Below are 22,178 nucleotides of genomic sequence, written 5' to 3' on the forward strand. Positions count from 1 at the left end.
TTGTCTAATTTTTACAACTTGGTAATCCATTGTGTGATGTTTAGAAATTGCCATTTGGCCTGCTAGAAAGGAAAAGTGAAAGGATGATATTCTGCAATTCTGACTAATGAAATTTATTTATAAACATTAAGTAATGCTAATGTTCTAGTAATATTCTCTGCACACTTATTCTTTAAGAAACTTTTGCCTGAAAACAGACACTGAGAATTTTTATATGATTTATTTAATAATAAACCAATTAAAGATACAAAAATGTTTAGAGGATTCCAAAATTTAAATTTTTGTTTAAATACAAATTCACTCTGTAATATGAAAACATAGCATTAGACCTCTAAACATAATGATTTTTTTCATCTACAAAAATTTCTGTTATACTAGAAAATTTGCAGAAGACATTTTTTCTTGTGACATTAAATGTACATTATTTACAGTTGAAAAAGTAATCTAAAAACATTTCATTTCAGAAAGTTGGATATATATGTTATCTTTGTATGCAACCCCCCCCAAGTCCACCCCCAGTAAAAAATGATCCAAAATATAAAGCAATTATGCTTTTATAACTGACTACTCAGCCAGATTAGCCCAAGGCTCAAGTTGCTTTCTTGGCCCTTAAGAAAGAGTCTTGACTCTCTCAAAATAGCAGTATTCTGTTTAGCACTTAGCAACACAAGTTTACTAATGGACCGCAAAGCACAGTGGCCTAAAGAGTTAGTAAACAAATTATTTAGGAAGAATTTATGGCAGATCTTACCCATAATAGATGAATAAATTTTGTTGGGTCACTTATTTCTCTGCAACATTTTAGCTATTCTTACATTAGGAAATAACCTGATAATGATTTAATTGACATAACTTGAAAATATAGGTATTAGAATTAAAAAAATTAGAACTAGAAGAGAAAGTGGTGATCATCTAGTCTAGTCCAATACATCTCTTCCTTTTATGAGAGGAACTAAAGCCCAAAGAGGTCAAGATTACATAGCTAGTTAGTGGGAGTGCCATTCTTAGGCTGATGCTTTTATACTATCCTGCTTCTGAAACAGGGTCAGCCATACCACCAGCACCTCCAATTTTTCATGTTATTCTACATATTCATAGTTCTATATTATATAGTGCAGTCAACTAAAGTCAATCTAAGTGACACCATAATTTTAACAAAGCATAAAATAGGTTTTTTGCATTTGAAAGAGTCAAGACTTAACTTACACAAGTGGAATGAAAATAGTTCCTATATAAATTTCCTGTTGCCTTCTATTTAAGTTCTGTATTTACAAAAGAATCAGAAAATCTAATACAATGTAAAATTAGAAAAGAAACTCTAAAAATGCTTATGATATAGCAACTGAAATAAAAATCTCAAAAGAATGTCTTCATAGTGTAAAATGCCTGTTCCTTCATGATTGAATTCTGAAACATTTAGATAACAAAGAGAAACAGTTGAGTTTTCCTCCCTCATCTAACAAAGTCAAAATTAACTCTATTTTTAACAATTACAAAATTAGAAACCTCCTTAGAATTTATCTTAGAATCAGTCAGTCTGCATATAATTGAAAATGTTCAATTAACAAACAATTATTCATAAGCTTTGGTATATTAACTAAAAAGAGTTGGGTTCCAGCAGTTCGTTTTGTTTCATAGCTACCTGAGAAGTAAATCCATTGGAACTGGACACTACCATCACATAAGGCTGTGGCTGCTGTTCCGTTTTCTCAGTGTTCTCTTTCAAATGATCTTCAGATTCCTTTTTCTCTACTTCCTGTGTAAGAGTTTTTGTTTCTTGAGTTTTGATAACTGAAGTGATTACAGTGCCAGGTGGGTGAGCAACCAGCTGTGAACTGCGAGGAGAAAAGGTCACCACAGGTGCAGTAGCACTGAAGGATGCAGAGGAAGCCACACTGACGGTTCCATTGCAAATGGTCTGAACATTGCTAGTAAGGACCTGCTGAACCTGGGCAGGGCCCAAGACAATTGAAGGAGGAGAGCCCGCCTTTTGTGACTGCAGCATGACATTTTCTTTCAGTACTGTCATGGGCTGTGATGATGGAATGGCTTGTAAAATAAACTTCTGAGATCCAGTACCTGCTGATGGATCTGTGCTGGCTATAACTGTTGTGAGTGGCACTGTTTGGAGTGTTACTGTATGCAACTGCTGATTCCTAGGAGACACAACCACTGGAACTTGGGTTGGAGCCTGTATAGTCCTATTGAGATGATGAAATTAAAGTGAAATAATTAGCATATTCTACATCATTTAAAACTTTAACACTTGACAAGTCATTTTACAAAATACCGGTTATGTGTTTCAAAATGCTGCTTCCCATATTTTCAACAGAGCATGACCAATATCATGCCAGACTTTGTATTAAACACTACATACAGAGATGCCTAACACAAAACTCTCAGGCCATTAACTATGATACCATCTGCTGAGTGCTATGGAAGAAAGGTCTGTACATGGGGCCACATTAACACAAATGAGGAGCTAATTTTGTTGAGGAAGGAGGAGGGTGTTAAAATGCTTAGCAAGAAGTTTGCATGAGCTTCTTAAAATTAGGAATTTAAAAGCAAATCTGTTTGATTCATTCCTGCCTTTTTTTTTTTTTTTAGATGGAGTTTCACTCTTGTTGCCCAGGCTGGAGTACAGTGGCGTGATCTTGGCTCACTGTAACCTCCGCCTCCTGGGTTCAAGCCATTCTCCTGTCAGCCTCCCGAGTAGCTGGGATTATAGTCACGTGCCACCACGCCCAGCTAATTTTTGTATTTTTAATTGAGATGGGGTTTTCTATGTTGGTCAGGCTGGTCTCAAAGTCCTGACCTCAGGTGATCCACCCGCCTCGGCCTCCCAAAGTGCTGGGATTATAGGCATGAGCCACTGTGCCCGGCCTGCTATTTTAATATTTGAGAGATAATGTTACCAACATGCTCATCCACAATAATTACCAAAATTCATATAATTGTATTCAACCTGTTTTTACATATAAAGGGAGAAGTGCTTAATTAACCTAAACAAAAAACCTACCTCAGTCTTAACCATATGACAGAATTCTTAGAATTTTAATAGCTCACATTTCATGTCATATTTAGATGAAACAAGCCATGATTATAATTAACCTGTCAGGGCTCTTGGACTGGTAGAGAAAATATGGCTAAGCTTTGGAAAAATACATAGAAGCCTGTTTTAGCAGTTTTCCAGGTTCAAATAATTTTCACAAATTTTGGTCATAAAGCTACAGTTTAACATAAAATCCTTTAATGCAAAATCTAGTTTATGTAGGTTGTTAATCCCACTCATTGAAGAGAAAGTTACATAAATGATATTATGAGTCAATCTAATTTAAAAAGTTCACAGCTCTGAAATTTATAGTTAAGGTTATTGTTAATATAGTATAAAACAAATGCTGTTGAAAAATCTCAGCATCTGGATGTCAACTGTTTCCTTTGAATTCTGTAAAGTTATTCAATGAAAGATACTTGCTATTTCAAACAGCTGACAGCTAGACTAGTCTCCGTAAACCAAGCGTTAAATATTACCACTAGATTATTAAAGCTGCATTTTGAAAGTTAGTTATGCAGTCTGTTTCTCACATATGAGAAATAAAATAGTGGAGGAGAAAAACAAATTGGCTTGGTGGAAAGATGAAACAAAGACCCAGAGCAATTCAGGACACATTCAAAAGAAGTGGGAATAAAGACACAGGATGACTAGAGCCCGCCCATTCATGCAGGATACAGATTACCAAACTAGATGGCCACCCAAGTTCTCTTGCCCATTTGATTCAGGGAAATCTGGGGTGAGATGGGAGCCTGGGTACAGTACCTGACGCTATAGCCAGATACCATTTTTTTTTTTTTTTGAGATGGAGTCTCGCTCTGTTGCCCAGGCTGGAGTGCAGTGGTGCGATCTCAGCTCACTGCAACCTCCACCTTCCAGGTTCAAGCAATTCTCTGCCTCAGCCTCCTGAGTAGCTGGGATTATAGGCACCCGCCACCATGCCTGGCTAATTTTTTTGTATTTTTAGTAGGAACAGGGTTTCACCACGTTGGCCAGGCTGTTCTTGAACTCCTGACATCATTGGCATCACGTGAGCCATCGTGCCCAGCCCAGATACCATTTTTAAATAAAAAAGGCCTAAGGGCTTCCCATGACAAGAGTTTACATAAAATAGTACTTGGCATATAGTTAGCACAAAGATTACATCAATATGCATAACCTTATAATATGTATAACCTTGCCACCCTACAAATATTATCCCCATCTTACATACGAAAACATGATGCACAAACAGGTTGCAACAGCTTGCATAAGGTGACCAGTTAGAGAAGAAGAGAGGCCATCTGACTGCAGAGCCGATGTGCCGCCTTACCATTACAACAGACTGCCGCCACTTAAGTCCTGAGCAACTTCATCTTTAGTAAATACTAAAGATGAGTATTTATTATTCTATCCTTAAACAATAGGCAGTTACAACTCTCTAATATATGCCTCTCTCATTCTTCTTTCCTTCTGTAAGGTATGACACAAGCAATAATGTACTTGGAAATTTTCCATATTGCTAATCAGGGCTACCACTAGGACTTTGCTGCTTCTGTTTAAATTAGAAAAAGATGTCCTTTTCTTGGCCGGGCACAGTGGCTCATGCCTGTAATCCCAGCACTTTGGGAGTCCAAGGTGGGTGGATCACGAGGTACAGAGTTCAAGACAGCCTCGTCAACATGGTGAAACCCCATCTCTATTAAAAATACAAAAATTAGCTGGACATAGTCGGGTGTGGTGGCGGGCGCCTGTAGTCCCAGCTGCTGGGGAGGCTGAGGCAGGAGAATGGCGTGAACCTGGGAGGCGGAGCCTGCAGTGAGCCGAGATCGCGCCACTGCACTCCAGCCTGGTTGACAGAGCAAGACTCCGTCTCAAAAAAAAAAAGAAAAAAAGAAAAAAAAAAATTAGCTGGGCATGGTGGCACGTGCCTATAATCCCAGCTACTCGGGAGGCTGAGGCAGGAGAACTGCTTGAACCAGGAGCTGGGAGGTGAAGGGAGCAGTGTGAGCGAGATCGTGCCACTGCACTCCAGCCTGGGCTACAGAGGGAGACTCAGTCTCAAAAAAAAAAAGTTCTTTTCTTGAGACACCTGACTGCCATCTGTCAGAAAATGCATATACTTATCTATACCATCTACGATGCAAATATATTGGCTTATTGGAACAAATTCTAAAACAATTTTCAAGAATACAAATTCAGAGATTAAATAAAATATTATTAAGTCTTTGCCAACCACAGAATTACTTTCTTCTTAGTTAATGATTAAACTGTCAGTTGCGTCTGGTTGTATTATGTAATACAGATTCTATTACAGCTGACTACTTTTTAAAAATCTCCTAAGCTGCTTGTAAACAACTGGAAAAATATTGGTAATTTACAATTTATCAAAATTTCTGAAACTAACACAGACCATATAACATTTAGCATTTGTTGAGGATCTACTCAGGTGTCAGGTGTCATTTAATTGTCACAGCCAAGTGGAAGGTTAAATATTATCATCTGTGCTTTACAGATAAGGAAACAGACTCAAAATAATTAACGTGATTCAATTTCATATCTAATAATTAGCAAGGCTGAAGAGCTGAAAATTTTTTTTGAGACAGAGTCTCACCCTGTCACTTGGGCCGGAGTGCAGTGGCGCCATCTCAGCTCACTGCAACCTCTGCCTCCCAGGTTCAAGCGATTCTTCTGCCTCAGCCTCCCAAGTAGCTGGGATTACAGGCGCCCGCCACTACGCCTAGCTAATTTTTTGTATTTTTAGTAGAGTCGGGTTTTCACCATGTTGGGAAGGCTGGTCTCGAACTCCTGACCTCGTGATTCACCCGCCTCGGCCTCCCACAGTGCTGGGATTACAGGCATGAGCCACCGCGCCCAGCTTCTATATGCTTTTAGGATAACCTACACATTATACATTTTCACAGGTTTGTTTGTTTATTTATTTATTTATTTATTTACTTGAGACGGGGTCTCACTCTGTAGCCCCGGCTGGAGTGCAGTGATGCAATGTTGGCTCACTGCAACCTCTGCCCCTCCTGGGTTCAAGTTATTCTCCTGCCTCAGCCTCCTGAGTAGCTAGGATTACAGGTGCCTGCCACCATACCCAGCTAATTTTTGTATTTTTAGTAGAGACGGGGTTTTGCCATATTGGCCAGGCTGGTTTCAAACTCCCGACCTCAGGTGATCCACCCGCCTCGGCCTCCCAAAGTGTTGGGATTACAGGTGTGAGGCACTGCACCTGGCCAGGATAATTTATTTAAAAGATCCTAAGAAAAATTATTAATGCTTGGATAAATAAAAGTTATGCTAGGTAAAATGGTCTCCAATGTTTACCAAGGGGCAATTTTCAGAAAATAGTTTACCAGCAGTTTATTTCTGTTGTTGTTTCTTTGACTACCATGAAGCCAGAATCAAACTGGCTTCTTTTTGTAAATTTGTAAAAACTGAGCATATATACTGTACACCAATTAAGAAAAGCTTAACTGAATCAACATAGATACATGCAATCACATGAAATAAAAAGAAATGAGTGAAGGACAAAATTAAGATGTTGCTGTTTTACTGTAAATAACTGACAATTCCTGTGATTTATGTAAATCGGTAGGCAGTGTAGCAAGTCATTAACTTCAATGCTTGCAGCTAAACAGCTAGCATTAAAATACTATCTCCACCATCTGCTACATGTGACCAAGTTCCCTGGTCTCTCCTTGCTTCAGTTTCCACATCTATAAAACGGGGATATTATCTATTCTTCATTGAGCTATGAGGATTCTATGCCTCACTATATGTAAAGTGTATGAAATACAAAGAGTGCTCTGTGTTAGCTCTTGTTGTTATATTAATAATTTATCTAATTATATATATAATCATATACATTCCATCTTCTCTCAACCACAGGGAAAAAAGTTAAAAGCCTCTGATTTTATTAATAAGTCATCAAAAATCAAGAAAGATATAGTCAAAGAGAAAAAAAGGTATAAATAAAGAGAAAACAAATAATGCAAAATGCTATCAATTTGTGAATTTAGGTGGATAGTAAATAAGTGTTCATAGTACTAGCTGAATTTTTCCATACTTTGAAATTTTCCATAGTAAAAGGTTGGGTAATTACAAAAACGCAAACAAAAAATATAAGAAATAACAAAACCAGAACTTGTCCTAATAAAAACCCATTCTAGGCCAGATGCAGTGGCTCACACTTATAATCCCAGCACTTCAGGAGGCCAAGGTGGTAGGATCGCTTGGTTGGTCTTGGTTCAAGACCAACAAAGTAAAACCCCATTTCTACAAAAAATTAAAAAATTAGCTGGACATGCCTGTAGTCCCAGCTATGAGGAAGGCTGAGGTGAGAGGACTGCTTGAGTCCTGGAAGTAGGATGCAGTGAGCTATGATGGTGTCATTACACTCCAGCCTAGGCAACAAAGCTAGCTAGACTTTGTCTCAAAAAAACAAAACAAAACAAAAACCTACTCTATAATATCTACAATTTAGTATCTTTCAAAGCTAGAGTTTTTTGTTTTGGTTTTATTCTCACAGTCTAAAAAGAATATTTTGAATACAGATGCTTAAAAAATTCCATGGAATCAGCTGTGGCCACTGTAGGTCTCCTATCAACACAAATACAAACAACAAACAGCCTAGAAACCAATGGGAGGAACCACACACTCCCAACCAGACACCCAGTCATCACCTGTAACCCACAGGGCCTAGGGAAATATAAAACATTAAGGGGAGAATACAGACAGTAAGAGTTAAATAAGCACCCACCTGAGCATCCCAAATCTGGAAATCTGAAATCTAAAATATGAAACTTTTTGAGCACCAATAAGATGCTCAAAGGAAATGCTCACGGGAGCATTTTGGATCTCAGATTTTTGGATTTGGGATGCTGTGCCGGGTAAGTATAATGCAACGATTCAAAATCTGAAACAATTCTAAATCCAAAATATTTCTGGTCCCAGGCATTTTGGATAAGGGCTACTCAAGATATACTCCTTTAATAACAGTTAAAGATGTAGCATCCAATTAAAAATGTAAAGGTCATCTTTGTACTCCTTGCAAATCAAGTGAAGATTTAAGAGAATATTTTCACAAGGTCAAACATTTTAAATTGTCTATACAAAGAATACTGAATCATCTAAGTCTGCCTTGATTCTAGGTAATGTTACCTTACTCCAAGATCAACTGAGCAAAACCTCCACATTTATATTCTAGAATATAAAAATGTAAGACTGAAGTTTGCTAAAGTAATCAAATAATAATTTTTATTGGCTTTGAAAGGGCTGCTAGATTTTACTATAGTTCATGTTCTAGAAATTCATGACAGTATAAACAGAAAAATGCTACAAATATCCATATAATTTTCTGCCTTCCTCCCATACTCCCATTCTAAATCAGCTGAGACTAGTCCCAAATTTCTGCAGAAGATCAGTCTAAGGCAGACAGATTCTCTCAGTCAATTTGTTGTTTAGCATCTTATCCTGGGGCTCTGAGGCAAATCTGATTTAACTGAGAAAAAAAAAAAAAACTTACTTTTTCAACTTCTGCCACTCTAAAAGAGGACCTTAGATTCTTGGCCTCCTTTCCTATTTGAACTTTAGAATTGTTCGAAGATAGGATCTTCCAAGGAATAACATTTATTGCTTGGAACTCTATGCACTCTCAATGTCCTAATATGTCAATTTATGTTGAATTTTTGAAGCTTCTGACTTGGCCTGAATAAAGATTTGAAATCCTGGATTTTCTCACATCTAGATAATTTCTTATATGGATCAATCCAGTTATACAAAGGTATAGTATTTGACAGAATAATGCCAGTAATGTCAAAATGTAAATAAAGGGACCAGTGGCATAATGAGAGGACTGACATAATATTAACTGCTCCTGAAAAATCTGGTAACCAAGAATTCTAGCTTGAAATCTTTATACTTTTATTTTCATTTCTCAATCTTGACCCACTTAACAAATAATGTCTCTGGTCAGAAACATATTGAAGTGATAAGCATCAGTAGTTTGGTTTTCTCACCTAATACTCTGAACAGAAGAATTTAATGTTTCATCCTGCATGGTACTGGTTCTAGCTGCTTCTCCCTCTGGGACAGCCTGTACTGGCTGTACTACATGAACAGTCCGGAAGAGCTGGGTAGGATATGGAGACTGCGTGGGCTGCACTGTCCTCAAAACTTCTGATGGTTGTGCAACTTCCACAGGATCTTTGGGTTTTGCAGCTTTAGAATTCCCTGGTTTTAGAACTGTAGTGGCTCCTCCTTTTACCCCTGGACTTGAAGATACTCTCGACCGGCTGGTTTGATTCCTATTTGAAGTGGCTGATGAAGATAGCGATGGATCTGAAGACTCTATGCTGGAACTTGGATCCTCATCATTTATATATATAAGATCTTTTGGCATTTCTTTAAACTGATACACCAAGCGCTGACCTTCCACTTTTGCCAGAATACCCCTTTGGTAATAGTACCTATTCAAAGCAGACAATTTCATCAATCAATCAAACATCAATTAAAATATTCAACAAAATCAAATTTCCCTAATCATAAACAAAACTTTAAAGTTGGAATCAAACTAATGAGAAAAGAATTTCTAAATAAAGGGCTGTTATTTTATATAAGATAAACATACATTTATGCACAGATAGAGATAAGTTCTTATTACCAACTAAATATAAAACTAATGCTGATTGGGGGACTGTTGATAAACTATGTGGAATCTTCTGGTCTTTCACTTTTCTTCCTCTTTCTGCTAACTTATTTACTTATTTATTTGGAGACAGAGTCTTGCTCTGTTGCCCAGGCTGGAGTGCAGTGGCATGATCACAGCTCACTGCAGCCTTGAACTCCTGGCCTTAAGCAATCTTTCCACGTCAGCCTCCTAAGTAGCTGGGACCACAGGCGCATGCTACCACACGTGGCTAATTTTTGCATTTTTTGGCAGAGACTGGGTTTTGCTATGTTGCCCAGGCTGATCTGGAACTCCCAGGCTGAAACGATCCTTCCTTCTCAGACTCCCAAAATGCTGGGATTATAGAAGCGAGCCACCACACTCAGCCCCCCTCTGCCAACCTGCCAGGATAATCAAAACTACCAAAAGCCTCAAGAAATTGTTTCTCCTCCACAGCTTTCTAGAAATGTTCCTACTAGGCAAATTTTATCAGTTTAAATTTGATTCAATAAATTTAAATTGGCAAATGTATCAGTTTAAATTTGATTCAGTAAATTTGATTGACTTTTGTGTATAAAATTTAACCATATGCAATAGAAGTGATCCAACTTTTGTCATCTATTTTAACAAAATCAAGAACTTAAAAAGTGTATGTTAAAAAAAAACCCAAAAACTGTAATTAGAGAGTTTTAGTTTAAGACTGCTAAATTTTATGCCTATATCTGTCTATCCCCTAAAAGTCATTCAGATCGTTCTTATTTCCAATACATCTTTCTCAAATACATGCGTATCTTGAAGAATAAATGACAGAATCACTGAAAAACGAACTAAAAGTGAGCTTAAGAATGTTACTCTTGTTCAAAATTCTTATGTCTAGTAGTACTCCTGAAGCACTGATTTATTCTACTATAATAACTAACATATTATACTTGCAATTCATGTTTGAGAATGCACCCTCTTTTTTTCTGAGACAGGGTCTCACTCCAGTTGCCCAAGCTGGAGTTCAGTAGTACAATCTGGATCACTGCAGCCTCAACCTCCCGGGCTCATGTGATTACCCCACCTCAGCCTGCCGAGTAGCTGGGACCACAGGTGCACACCACCACGCCTGGCTAATTTTTTGTATTTTTAGTAGAGACAGGGTTTTGCCATGTTGCCCAGGCTGGTCTTAAACTCCTGGACTCAAGCAATCTACCAGCCTCAGCCTCCCTAAGTGTTGGGATTACAGGCATGAGCCACCGCACCTGACTGAAAATGTACCCTCTTATTATGTATTTGCATTACCACTATTGGTGCTTTGCTGAACTTAAGCTTAATATTTTTTTTTATGATTTAGAAAATGATATTCTTAACACAATAAAATACCAAAACTTCGCATACCTGAGTGCTCTTCCCATGGTCTCATAATTCATATCAGGTTTGTTTTTGTGCTTCCCCCACAACCTGGACACTGCTTTAGAATCCACCAATTTAAAAATGCCTTTCTCTCGCTGGGTCCACTTGATGTATTTAGGACAAGTAGCCTTGTCCTGGAGCAGTGCCAGTAAAAACTCCCAAAGATAAATTGTGTTTCCTGAAACAAAAACAATTTCTTTCTAAATGACCAAAATTTCATTTAAAAGAACCTCAAAAAAGACAACTAAAAGTCTTAGAAGTGCCATTTATATTTATACAAAAATATTACATAATTCAGTTAGTATTGGTGACATAATTTAGTTAGTATGGGTGATATAATGGTCATAATTTTTAGCATCTAATAAAGATCTTTTTATGAGTCCCATATAAAATATGTGAACAAAGCAATCTTGTCATAAGACTTGTGATGATTTAGGAGAAAGTACTTTGAGATAATTTTTTTCTGTCTCTTTGTGAACTCTCTCAACAGTAGTTCTCTTTAGATTAGAGCCAGCAGGTCGGCCATAACAGTTTTCTTCAAATTTGGGCAACAGTTATACAAATGCTTGAATTTCAAGACAACATATTAAAGGGTCTATGAACTGAAAATCTAACCTGGTTAAATTCTTCCAAGAGTCTCTTTATTAAATGAAAAGAATAGATTATTTTGACAGGTAAGTGAAAATCACTCAAACGAGTTTCTTGGTCTACTTTACTATCAGTTTTAAGAATTTGGCAAATGTATCTAATAAGCATGTGGCAGCAATAAGATCCACTGCAGTATATCAAGAAAGCTGGTGGTTTCTAGTTATAATAGGTAGGCACTATAAAGCAATCTGAGTGTTATTTGACCTATAAGTATTACACAGTAGTACCCTTTCCATCTTTGTTTTTCTTCTTCACAGATATATTTGGCGTAGTGGCTGGGGAATCTGGTCGTGGTGGTTTAGTTTTTCTTCCTGAAATAAAAACAGCTCTGCATAAATATTTGCCTTCAAAAGTGAGAGAAAATGGACAATTCAGCTATTTTGTCATTTACCTAAATTTCAAGTGCCAAATGTTTTTATACATGGGTCACATTTACAGGTCTCTTAAAATGCTGTTTACTAAAAGGAAAACAACTTTAATAAAACTTGGACATTAATGCAGGTTAAACCATAAACACACTTATGTAAGAAATGATACCTTTGACACCTCAGTTTATATCTGTAAAAATGAAGTTAATTTAAATTACTATAGCTTGCCTTTGAAGTACCCATACTGGTAGTGCTTTCTTAAACTTTTGGAGAATGCTCTTGACATTGGTAGAACGTGGGCTCCAAAAATAAGCCATACAGTTTTGTCTGCCTATTGATTATTACAAGCTTTTTAAGGTAGGAGAAGTGGATTTTTAGCTTTTTTCTCTATTAAATAATTTCTGTATACAGTTAGTTCTCAAGTATAAGAAACTTCCCAAACTCTAGAAATACAGAAAATATGTGAGGCAAAATTTTGGTGAACCACATAGTTAAATGCTATCCTCCTGTGTATTTCTAAAAACATCTCGTTTTTCTGTACCTTTCAATTCACAACAAACTTCATAGTTACCTTACCCACCATCAATGTCTAAATAAGTCCATCCCAATAGCCTCAGAGTGGGGTCGATAAACCATTCTAAAGCCGTATTTGTGATCTTCTTTTGCCAAGTATCTAGAACCATGGCCTAGTAGCGCCACTGCCTTGTATTTAGGTTGAGATCATGATCATGCTGTCTGAACATACTACCATTCTATATGTGAGAAACAATGAAGAATTACTACCTCCTACCCAAACATCCTTGAGGCTGCCGCTCTGGTTTAGATTACTGTGGTGAATTACAGGTAAATATAACACAGGGTAGGGCAATAATTTAGAAAAGCAGAATTTTACAGCTAAAAAAAAAAAATCACAAGGTCAGTGACAATTTATCCCCAGAAATGGAATAGGAAAACACTTCTGAAGTCATTTGGGTGAATGAAAGGAAGGGAGAAAAGTGTCAAAAAGCCCGCTCTTCAGTCTCTTAAGACTGCCAAATGTATGCTAGTCAGCCAAGTATCTCGACTTTCATCACTGGAGACATCTGCAGAGAACCCTTCATGAGACAGATTCTTCTGGCTGTGTTCATGACAACCAGTATTAGAAGCCAAGACTTCAGTAACCTCCACCTTATTTTATGCTATTAATATATACCAGCTTAAAAAAAATAGATACCGTCTTTATTTCCACTACTTTCCTCCACTAGCTTTAGTCACAACAGACGCTGCCAGTAAAAACTCCCAACCCAGTATCCATCCTCTCCAACATCTTCCTAATCATTCAAGGTGGTAATGTACAAAGCTTCAGGTGAATTACAGCTTGGTTAGATATAGAATTTTTGTTTGGCAGTGGTTTCTTCTCAGCCCTTTGAAGATGTCTAATTCTTCCAGCCTCTACTGAGAGCTTCTAAACTGCCAATCTAAAAAAAAAAATCAATCCTCTTGAAGTAATGTAGTTTCTCCCCGGTTGGCTTCTTTTTTTTTTTTTTTTTTGAGTGGGGAGAACTTGAAGAGAGGTCTTTGGTGTTCTGCATTTTTACCAACAATGCATTTAGGCCTAGATTTATTGTAGCTGAACTACTCAGGATTCACAATGCTGAGGATTAATGTGATTCTGGAAAATTCTTAGTCACTATCTCTTGAATATTGTCTCTTCCTCACTTTTTATATTCTCTGTTTCTGGAACTTTGATTAAACATGTAGACCTTTTCATTTAATTCTCCATGTCTGTAACTGTTTCATATTTTTTAATCCACACTAAATTTACTGGAGTTTACTAATTCTTTCTTAAGCAGTGACTAGTCTATGTTTTAATCCACACATGATGTTTTCAATTTCATTTCATTTTTTTGTTTTTGAGACACAGTCTCGCTCTGTCGCTCAGGCTGGAGTGCAGTGGTGCGATCTTGGCTCACTGCAACCTCCGCCTCCTGGGTTCAAGCGATTCTCGTGCCTCAGCCTCCCAAGTAGCTGGGATTACAGGCACGTACCACCATGCCTGGCTAATTTTTTTCCATATTTTTAGCAGAGATTGCGTTTCACCATGTTGCTCTCGAATTTCCGACCTCAGGATGTCTGCCCGCCTCAGACTCCCATAAAGTGCTGGGATTACAAGCATGAGCCACTGAGCATGGCCCAATTTCATTTCTTATTTCTATAAATTCCATTTGGTTCTTTATCATACCAATAGTTTTTCAACATTAAGTAGGATATTAGCCTTTTATTTTTTAAGCAGCTTTACTGAGGTATAACTGACATATAATAAACTACATATGTTTGATGTTTACAATTTGACAAGTTTTGACTATGTATACTAACACCACCACTACATTCAAAACAATGAATATATTCATCACCCCAAAAGTACTTTGTGCCCCTTTGTAATCCTTACATCTCGCCCTTCCTCACCCTGCCCAATCCACAGGCAACCACTCATCTGTTTCCTGTCATTATAGATTAGTTGGTAGTTTCTAGAGCTTTATATAAAAATAAAACTGACCCTCAAACAAAACACAGCTTTGAACTGCACAGGCCCACTTATATAGGGATCTTTTTTCAATAAAGTTACATCAAGTGTGCCTGTGTCTCCTGCCTCCCCTTCCACTTCCTCCATCTCTTCCACCTCTGCTACTCCTGAGACAGCAAGACCAAACCCTTTTCTTCCTCCTCCCTCCTCAGCCTAGCCAACATAAACACAACAAGCATGAAGACCTTTGGCCAGGCATGGTGGCTCACACCTGTAATCCCAGCATTTGGGAAGGCCAAACCAGGAGGAATGCTTGAGCCTAGAAGTTTAAGACCAAGCTAGGCAACATAGTGAGACCCACCTCTACAAAAATAAAAATTAAAAATTAGCTGGGTATGGTGGGGCTCGCCTGTAGTTTTACATGGATTTTTGGCTGCAGAGGCTGACGGCCCTAACCCCCACATTGTTTGGGGGTAAACTGTAGAAACATATTTTTTCTTCTGGCTTCCCTCTTTTAGCACAATTATTTTGAGAGATTCATCCATTTTTGTTGAATGTACCAATCGTATATTGTTTTATTGTTGAGTGGTATTTTTACTGTGTTGATAAAAGTGCCACTGCACTCCAGCCTGGGTGAGAGAACGAGACTCCATCTCAAAAAAAAAAAAAAGATACACAAATGTTCTTAGCAGCATTATTTGCAGTTGCCCCAAACTAGAAACAACCCAAATCCCATTAACTGCTGACTGGGTAAACAAATACTACATATTTAAGAAAAATTTGTACATAAATGGCCAGGCAGGGTGGCTCATCCATGTAATCCCAGCACTTGGGAGGTCGAGGCGGTGGACCACTTGAGGTCAGGAGTTCAAGACCAGCCTGGCCAACATGGTGAAACCTCATCTCTACTAAAAATACAAAAATCAGCCAGGTGTGGTGGCACATGCCTTTAATCCCAGCTACCTGGGAGGCAGAGGCAGGAGAATCACCTGAACCCAAGAGGTGGAGGATGCAGTGAGTTGAGATCAGCCATTTATGTACAAATTTTTCTATAAACATAGTTAATCCTGGGCCTGTCTTAACCTGGGTTTACAACTAGATTTTAAACTACCACTAACATTAGGAATTGCCAGCCAAGTAATTAACACAGATGTAGCCCCAGGACTGTAATAACTATGGGGCACCAGGCAGAAGCTCTTATAGAATTGCTCAGGTGGGTTATACATTCAACCTAGGCCATACAAGATTTCCTCAGATAAAGCCCCGTTGAAGGTGAACTCACATTTTGGTATCACAGAATACATGAGGAAGACACTTTCTAAGTGAGAAGCAGTAGACTAGGAAACCCTAGGATTAGTTCTCTAAGAATCACACATAACAGAATTATTAAATAGAAACTTTACATAGTATGATTAGAGTTTTTAAAGCAAAAGAACAAAAAACATGGTCAAAGAATAAGGCTATTAAAAAAGACTAGGTGGGAACTTCCTCTTCTAGTCAAGATGGAATAACAGAACATGGATTTATCTTCCCACCTGAAACAATTAAAAACACAGAAAAAAAGGTATGAAACAATGGTACTGAAGAAATTGGACATCGGTCAACAAAAGCCAGTGATCCCTGAGAGACAGGAAATAAATGAGGCAAGTCCTATGACTGCCCCACCTTAATACATGGAGAAAAAATTTTTTGGAAAGCAGTTTGTGTTTCTGAAAAATATTTAATGTCCACTTAACATGTGATCCAGCCATTCCACTACTAAGTATTTACCCAAAAGAAATTAAACCAGAATTTCTCCACTCAGAGGCCTGGCTGAATGGGACCCAAGCTTCCTTGACATCTGTCTGTGCCAATGGGTGGATTTCTTTCCCCCAAGAGGGTATATCCCTTCAAGGGTCCCAGTTACATGCTGAGGTCTCTGTCCGATACCCCATCTTGCGTAGCCCAAGACCTAAGCTTCTGCCTCAACACGGACAATAAAACCAGAGCCCCTTGGCATATCCTTCTCAGCCCTTCTGAGCTGCTGCAGTGTCGGTTCATGTTTACTATTTTTATTTTCCTCTTCATTTTCAGCTCTTGGAATTTCCCTGACTTTCACATGAACTTAGGTTACTGGGTGGGTGGTGATGCTATTAATCAAGACATTATACTCAAAATACTAAGCAAGCATGAGTAGAATCAGAAGGCAATAAAATGGAAAAGGTGTCAGACTTTAGAATGCAAGTGTGGTCCTAATTGGCAAAAAGTTAAAAATTCCCACTCAACACATCCTAAAATACTCCTCTTCAGTTACTTACCTGCTGATTTCCAACCCATTGTATTTTTCCAACTGGAGTCTTATACTGGAATCACTGGTACAGACTGGAGGCTTTCAAACAATAACCCCTGGGAAGGAAGCTGACTAGACCTTACCCAAGGATAAAAGGGTTTAGATAAAAATTTGAGGCTTTAAAAAGTTGGAAAATCCCTTTTCTGTAAGATAGACCAAACTTTTTAAAAGTATAAAATAATTTAATTATTATCATTATTTTTTTGAGATGGAGTTTCGCTCTTGTTGCCCAGGCTAGAGTCAATGTTGTGGTCTCAGCTCACTGTAACCTCCACTTCCTGGGTTCAAGTGATTCTCCTGCCTCAGCTTCCCAAGTAGCTGGCATTACAGGCACCTGTCAACATACCTGGCTAATTTTCGTATTTTTAGTAGAGACGGGGTTTCACCTTATTGGCCAGGCTGGTCTCAAACTCCTGACCTCAGGTTATCCACCCACCCCCACCTCCCAAAGTGCTGGGATTAAAGGCATGAGCCACCGCACCTGGCCCAATACTTTAATTTTTTAAAAGAAATGATTCTACTATGAAGAAATACCTCTTTTTCTTATTTATTTATTTTTATTTTATTTTATTTCTTAGAGATAGGGTCTCACTCTGTTGCCCAGGCTGGAGTGCAGTGGCATGATCTTAGCTCGCTGAAACCTGTAACTCCTGAGCTCAAGGGATCCTCCACCTTGGCCTCCCAAGTATCTAGGACTACAGGTGCCTACCGTGCCCAGCTAATTCTTAAAATTTTTTGTAGAGATGAGGTCTTGCTTTGTTGCCCAGGCTGGTCTCAAACTCCTGGCCTCAAGCAATCTTCCTGCCTCGGCCCCCTAAAGTGCTGGGATTACAGGCATGAATCTCCGTGCCTGGCCAAGAAATACCTCGTAATTTCCATTTTGTGCCTTCAATGTTTCTCTTACATAAGTTTTAACTGCAGTAGGAAAGAACTATGTAGAATAAAAATGATATCTAGATTTCACACCAAGACTTGACTATGTGCCCTAAACAAAGTAACCCACCTACCTTTTTTCCTCTTAGGCTGTTCTGGTGATGAGGCTCCCGGTGAGTCTGCATATTTTTCTTGCACCTGCTGTGTTTCCATCACTTCAGGAATCCCATCTAATGTGACGGACACATGGGTGACTGGGGCAACAACCATGTCATCTTCAGGTGAACTAAATATATTATTATCTAATGAAAATAAAATCAACTAATTATAGTCCACTGTGTATTATAAGTTAAAAAACGATTGAGGAAATTTCTTGTTTCTATTATGACTAGAAGATTAAAGTAGAAATAAAATCTTGAAATCTATTCCTGCTTTTAAGTTCCCCTTCCCAAAATCAAATACCCTAAACCAGTCCAGGCACAGCGAGCTATTTCAATGTCTTTCTTACTTGACTTCCTATCACCAGTCTGTCTCATCTCTCCTCTTGATTATTCACATTGCTGTGAGAGTTATTTTCTGAAACCTAAGTCTGACCTGACCATAAAATTAGGGGAATAAAAAACAAAACTGACATATCTTTCCATAGTTCATAGGAAAAACAAAACACAAACAAAAAAAAATCACAACCCATCTCTATAGCATGCCTTACAAAGCTTCTGTAATCTAGTTCCAAACCTACCTTTCCAATCTCATTTCCCACCCACCATGAAGCTTACACTTCAACCACACCAAAACATCTTGATCTCAAAGATTTCATTCATTTTTTTTTTAACAGATCTGTGTCTTGTATCTTTAACTCCATTCCCTCCAGCTTGAATGACCTTTCATGTCTCTTCTACCTATTAAAAGCTTGTCATTTACAGCCCAGGTCAGAATACTCCTTCAATGACGCCAGTCTCTGATATTCTCAGCTAGAATACCCACTGCTACTAGAGCAATTCGCTATCACTCTTGTGGCCTTTATTCTTGGCTTTGTAGTTATTTACATAAGTAACTGTCTTCAAAATTAAACTGTAAGCTTGAGGAAAGGAACAGTATCTGCTCATTTGTATCTCATGTTATTGCCTAATTATTGCTGCTGTGAATATAGCAAATATTGAATAAACATTTTAGACTGATTTAGCAATAATTTACTTTATGAATTTGATTGCTTGTCAGAAAAGCCCAAAGGAGAACAGGAATTTTAAAGCAGATCAATAATGTGGCAGTGAATTTTATGCCATGATGTGTCAGTAAAATTTTCAATAGATTGTTGCCTATTTGCTGATAACTACAGAGATGACTAAATTATAATCATTTGGGCCCTTGATACCCTAATACTCTCATCAATATGTTAAGAGAAGAAATTCTGCATGATCTTCTATTTGGTAAGTAATAAATTACATTTTTTTGTTCCCAAAGGCTTCATTCTCAAATTAAAATGTCACCTTTAACTCTACATTTTTGCAAAGGCACCTCAATTCCTACTATACCTTAAAAGGTGATTGTAACAAAAAATATATAACATCATTTCTAATCTCTTGATTTTACTAATAAAGAAAGATGGCAAGAGTAACTTAACAAAGTACATAAACATAAACAATCATAACCACTCACTTATTCGTTTTTCATCCAGCATAGGGCCAGGGGAATCCATATTGAGGAGTGCCTCAGCAGCCTCAATAGTTTCAATTGTTTCATCCCCGTCATGACAAGAAGCTTCAACTGCAACACATTTAAAGAGAAAATTAAATTAGCTACGAGACATCTGTTACTCTGAAAGTCATACACCGCTTATCTCTAGAACCAGAATACATCATTTAATATTTTAGTTTATATATATATATAAACACACAAAATCATACCAAACCTGGCTGGTGCAGTGGCTCATTCCCGTAATCCCGCACTTTGGGAGGCTGAGGCAAGCAGATTTCTTGAGGTCAGGAGTCTGAGAATGGCCAACATGGAGAAACCCTGTTTCTACTAAAAATACAAAAAATTAGCTGGGCGTGGTGGCACGCACCTGTAGTCCCAGCTACTCAGGAGAGTGAGATAGGAGAATCGCTTGAACCCAGAAGGTGGAGGTTTCAGTGAGCTGAGACTAAACCACTGCACTCCAGTCTGGGTGACAGAGTGAGACTCTGTCTTAAAAAAAAAAACAAACAGAAACTATTACATTAAAAAATCAATATTTCCTTAATATTAAATAGCCAACCAGCATTCAAATGTTCAATTGTGTTAAAAAAATCATAAATGGTGGCAGTGCAAGGAAAGACAAGACAGTTTTTTGCTTAAATCAAATTAAGTCTGCATATTGCAATGGACTGATACATTTCTTAACTTTCTTTACATTTCTGAGTTGCCATTCATCTGTCTAGCTTTTTTTACTTTGCAATTTATTTGTTGAAGAAATCAGGCTGTTTATTCATGTAGAATTTCCCATAGTTTGGATTTTGCCAACTCTATGCCTATTGTGTAGCTTAACATGTTTTTCTATACCCCCTCTAACTGAGTAGTCATATCTGGAGGCTTGATGAAATTCAACTTTAATTTTTTTTGGCAAGACTAAAAAAAAATTTATGTATTTTGATGACAGCTCAAAATATAATCTAAGCCTCAAATTTCATAAAATCATTAAATCTTTTTGGTTTTGCTTTTTTTTTTTTTTTTTTTGAGACAAGGTCTTACCCTGTCTCCCAGGCTAGAGTGCAGTGGCTCAATTATAGCTCACTGCAACCATAAACTCCTAGGCTCAAGCAATCCTACCACCTCAGCCTCCCGAGTAGACAGGACTACAGTCTCAGGCCACCATGCCCAGCTAATTTTTAAAACTTTTTTAGAGACAGGGTCCCGCTATGTTGCTCACTGGCCTTGAATTCCTGGGCTCAAGTGATCCTCCCTCCTTGGCCTCCCAAAGTTCTGGGATTACAGGTGTGAGCCACTGCATCTGTTCAAATATTTTTATTATGAAAATTTTAAACAAAATAAAAATCGTGGAGTATAGTATATATAATGAATCCCCATGTGCCCATGCCCAGCTTCAACTATTATCACCAAATGGCCAATCTTCTTTCATCCATACCCTACTCACTGCCCTCAAGTCCTTACACTCTGTACAGGATTATTTTGAAGGAATCTAAGATACCATATTTTATCTCTAAATACTTTAGTATGTGTATCTAAAAGATGTCTAACACAATACTACTATCATATCTTAAATATACTAACAATAATTCTTTTTTTTTTTTTTTTTTTTGAGACAAAGTTTCAATCTTGTTGCCCAGGCTGGAGTGCAATGGTGTGATCTTGGCTCACCGCAACCTCTGCCTCCCAGATTCAAGCGATTCTCCTGCCTCAGCCTCTTGAGTAGCTGGGAATACAGGCATGTGCCACCATGCCCAGCTAATTCTGTATTTTCAGTAGAGACGGGATTTCTCCATGTTGGTCAGGCTGGTCTTGAACTCCTGACCTCAGGTGATCTGCCCGCCTCGGCCTCCCAAAGTGCTGGGATTACAAGTGTCAGCCACCGTGCCCGGCCCACAGTAATTCTTTAATATCATCTATTATAGGCTGAATGGTATCCCCCAAAATTCTATGTTGACATGCTAACCCCCAGTACCTCAGAATGTCTTTAAAGAGATAACTGAGTTAAAATGAGGTTATTAGTGTAGGCCCTAATCCAATATGGTTAGTGTCCCTCTAAGATGAAATATGAACACTGGCAGGTACAAAACGCAAGACCATGTGAAGACACTGGAAGACAAGTCACCTATAAGTCCAGAAAGAAGCCTCAGAAGGAATTAACTCTACCAATATCTTGATCTCAGACTTCTAGCTTCCAGAACTGTGAGAAAATAAATTTCTCATTTGAGCCACTCAGTCTGTGGTACTTTCTTATGGCAGTCCTAGCAAACTAACACATCATCTGAAGTGCCACCTAACACGTGTAACAACAAAAATGTCCTATCCTTATCTCTTTCTTCCCCTAGAGCTTCTCAAAGGCTCCCCGTCACCCCCACTGTGGAATAACGAAGATTACAAGGTTCTTCCCTTTTTCATGACATTGCTCAGAAAAGGATGGAAGAGTTAAACAAAGCTTTGGTAAGTTGGGAGGTAAGGGAAAGGGAAGAAAAAACACAAACAGAGAATCTGGTTTCCTCTCTGAGAACTACTGCCTTCCCTGATGACTAGAACTAGGAAGAAACACTCCTTCCGGAAAGACATTGGTCCTCAACTTACAAAGACTGTAGCCTTACCCTAAGGCTTTAAAAGTTATATCAGAATACACTGCTAAACCCCCACTAACTACAAGCCCA

The 22,178-nt window shown here is 38.1% G+C and overlaps 1 protein-coding gene across 11 annotated transcripts in view; it reads right to left on the reverse strand.

The window, feature by feature from the left end:
- Window positions 1–201: 201 nt before the first annotated feature.
- The window catches only part of ELF1 (E74 like ETS transcription factor 1), a 126,561-nt gene continuing 104,584 nt past the window's right edge, over window positions 202–22,178 (reverse strand). For 8 of the 11 annotated variants that reach the window (XM_024348533.3, XM_016925226.4, XM_063792471.1 and 5 more), the window contains 6 exons: window positions 19,480–19,587; window positions 17,958–18,125; window positions 11,978–12,061; window positions 11,088–11,280; window positions 9,058–9,507; window positions 202–2,201 (listed from right to left, as the gene is read on the reverse strand). In XM_024348533.3, the coding sequence (XP_024204301.1) occupies window positions 1,598–2,201; window positions 9,058–9,507; window positions 11,088–11,280; window positions 11,978–12,061; window positions 17,958–18,125; window positions 19,480–19,587 (1,607 nt within the window). In that variant the 3' untranslated portion in view covers window positions 202–1,597. The remainder of the gene's footprint in view (window positions 2,202–9,057; window positions 9,508–11,087; window positions 11,281–11,977; window positions 12,062–17,957; window positions 18,126–19,479; window positions 19,588–22,178) is intronic. The other 3 variants (XM_063792476.1, XM_016925227.4, XM_063792475.1) reach the window with 1 other exon arrangement.

Source organism: Pan troglodytes, chromosome 14, assembly GCF_028858775.2.
Source record: "Pan troglodytes isolate AG18354 chromosome 14, NHGRI_mPanTro3-v2.0_pri, whole genome shotgun sequence".
Classification (NCBI taxonomy): Eukaryota; Metazoa; Chordata; class Mammalia; order Primates; family Hominidae; genus Pan; species Pan troglodytes.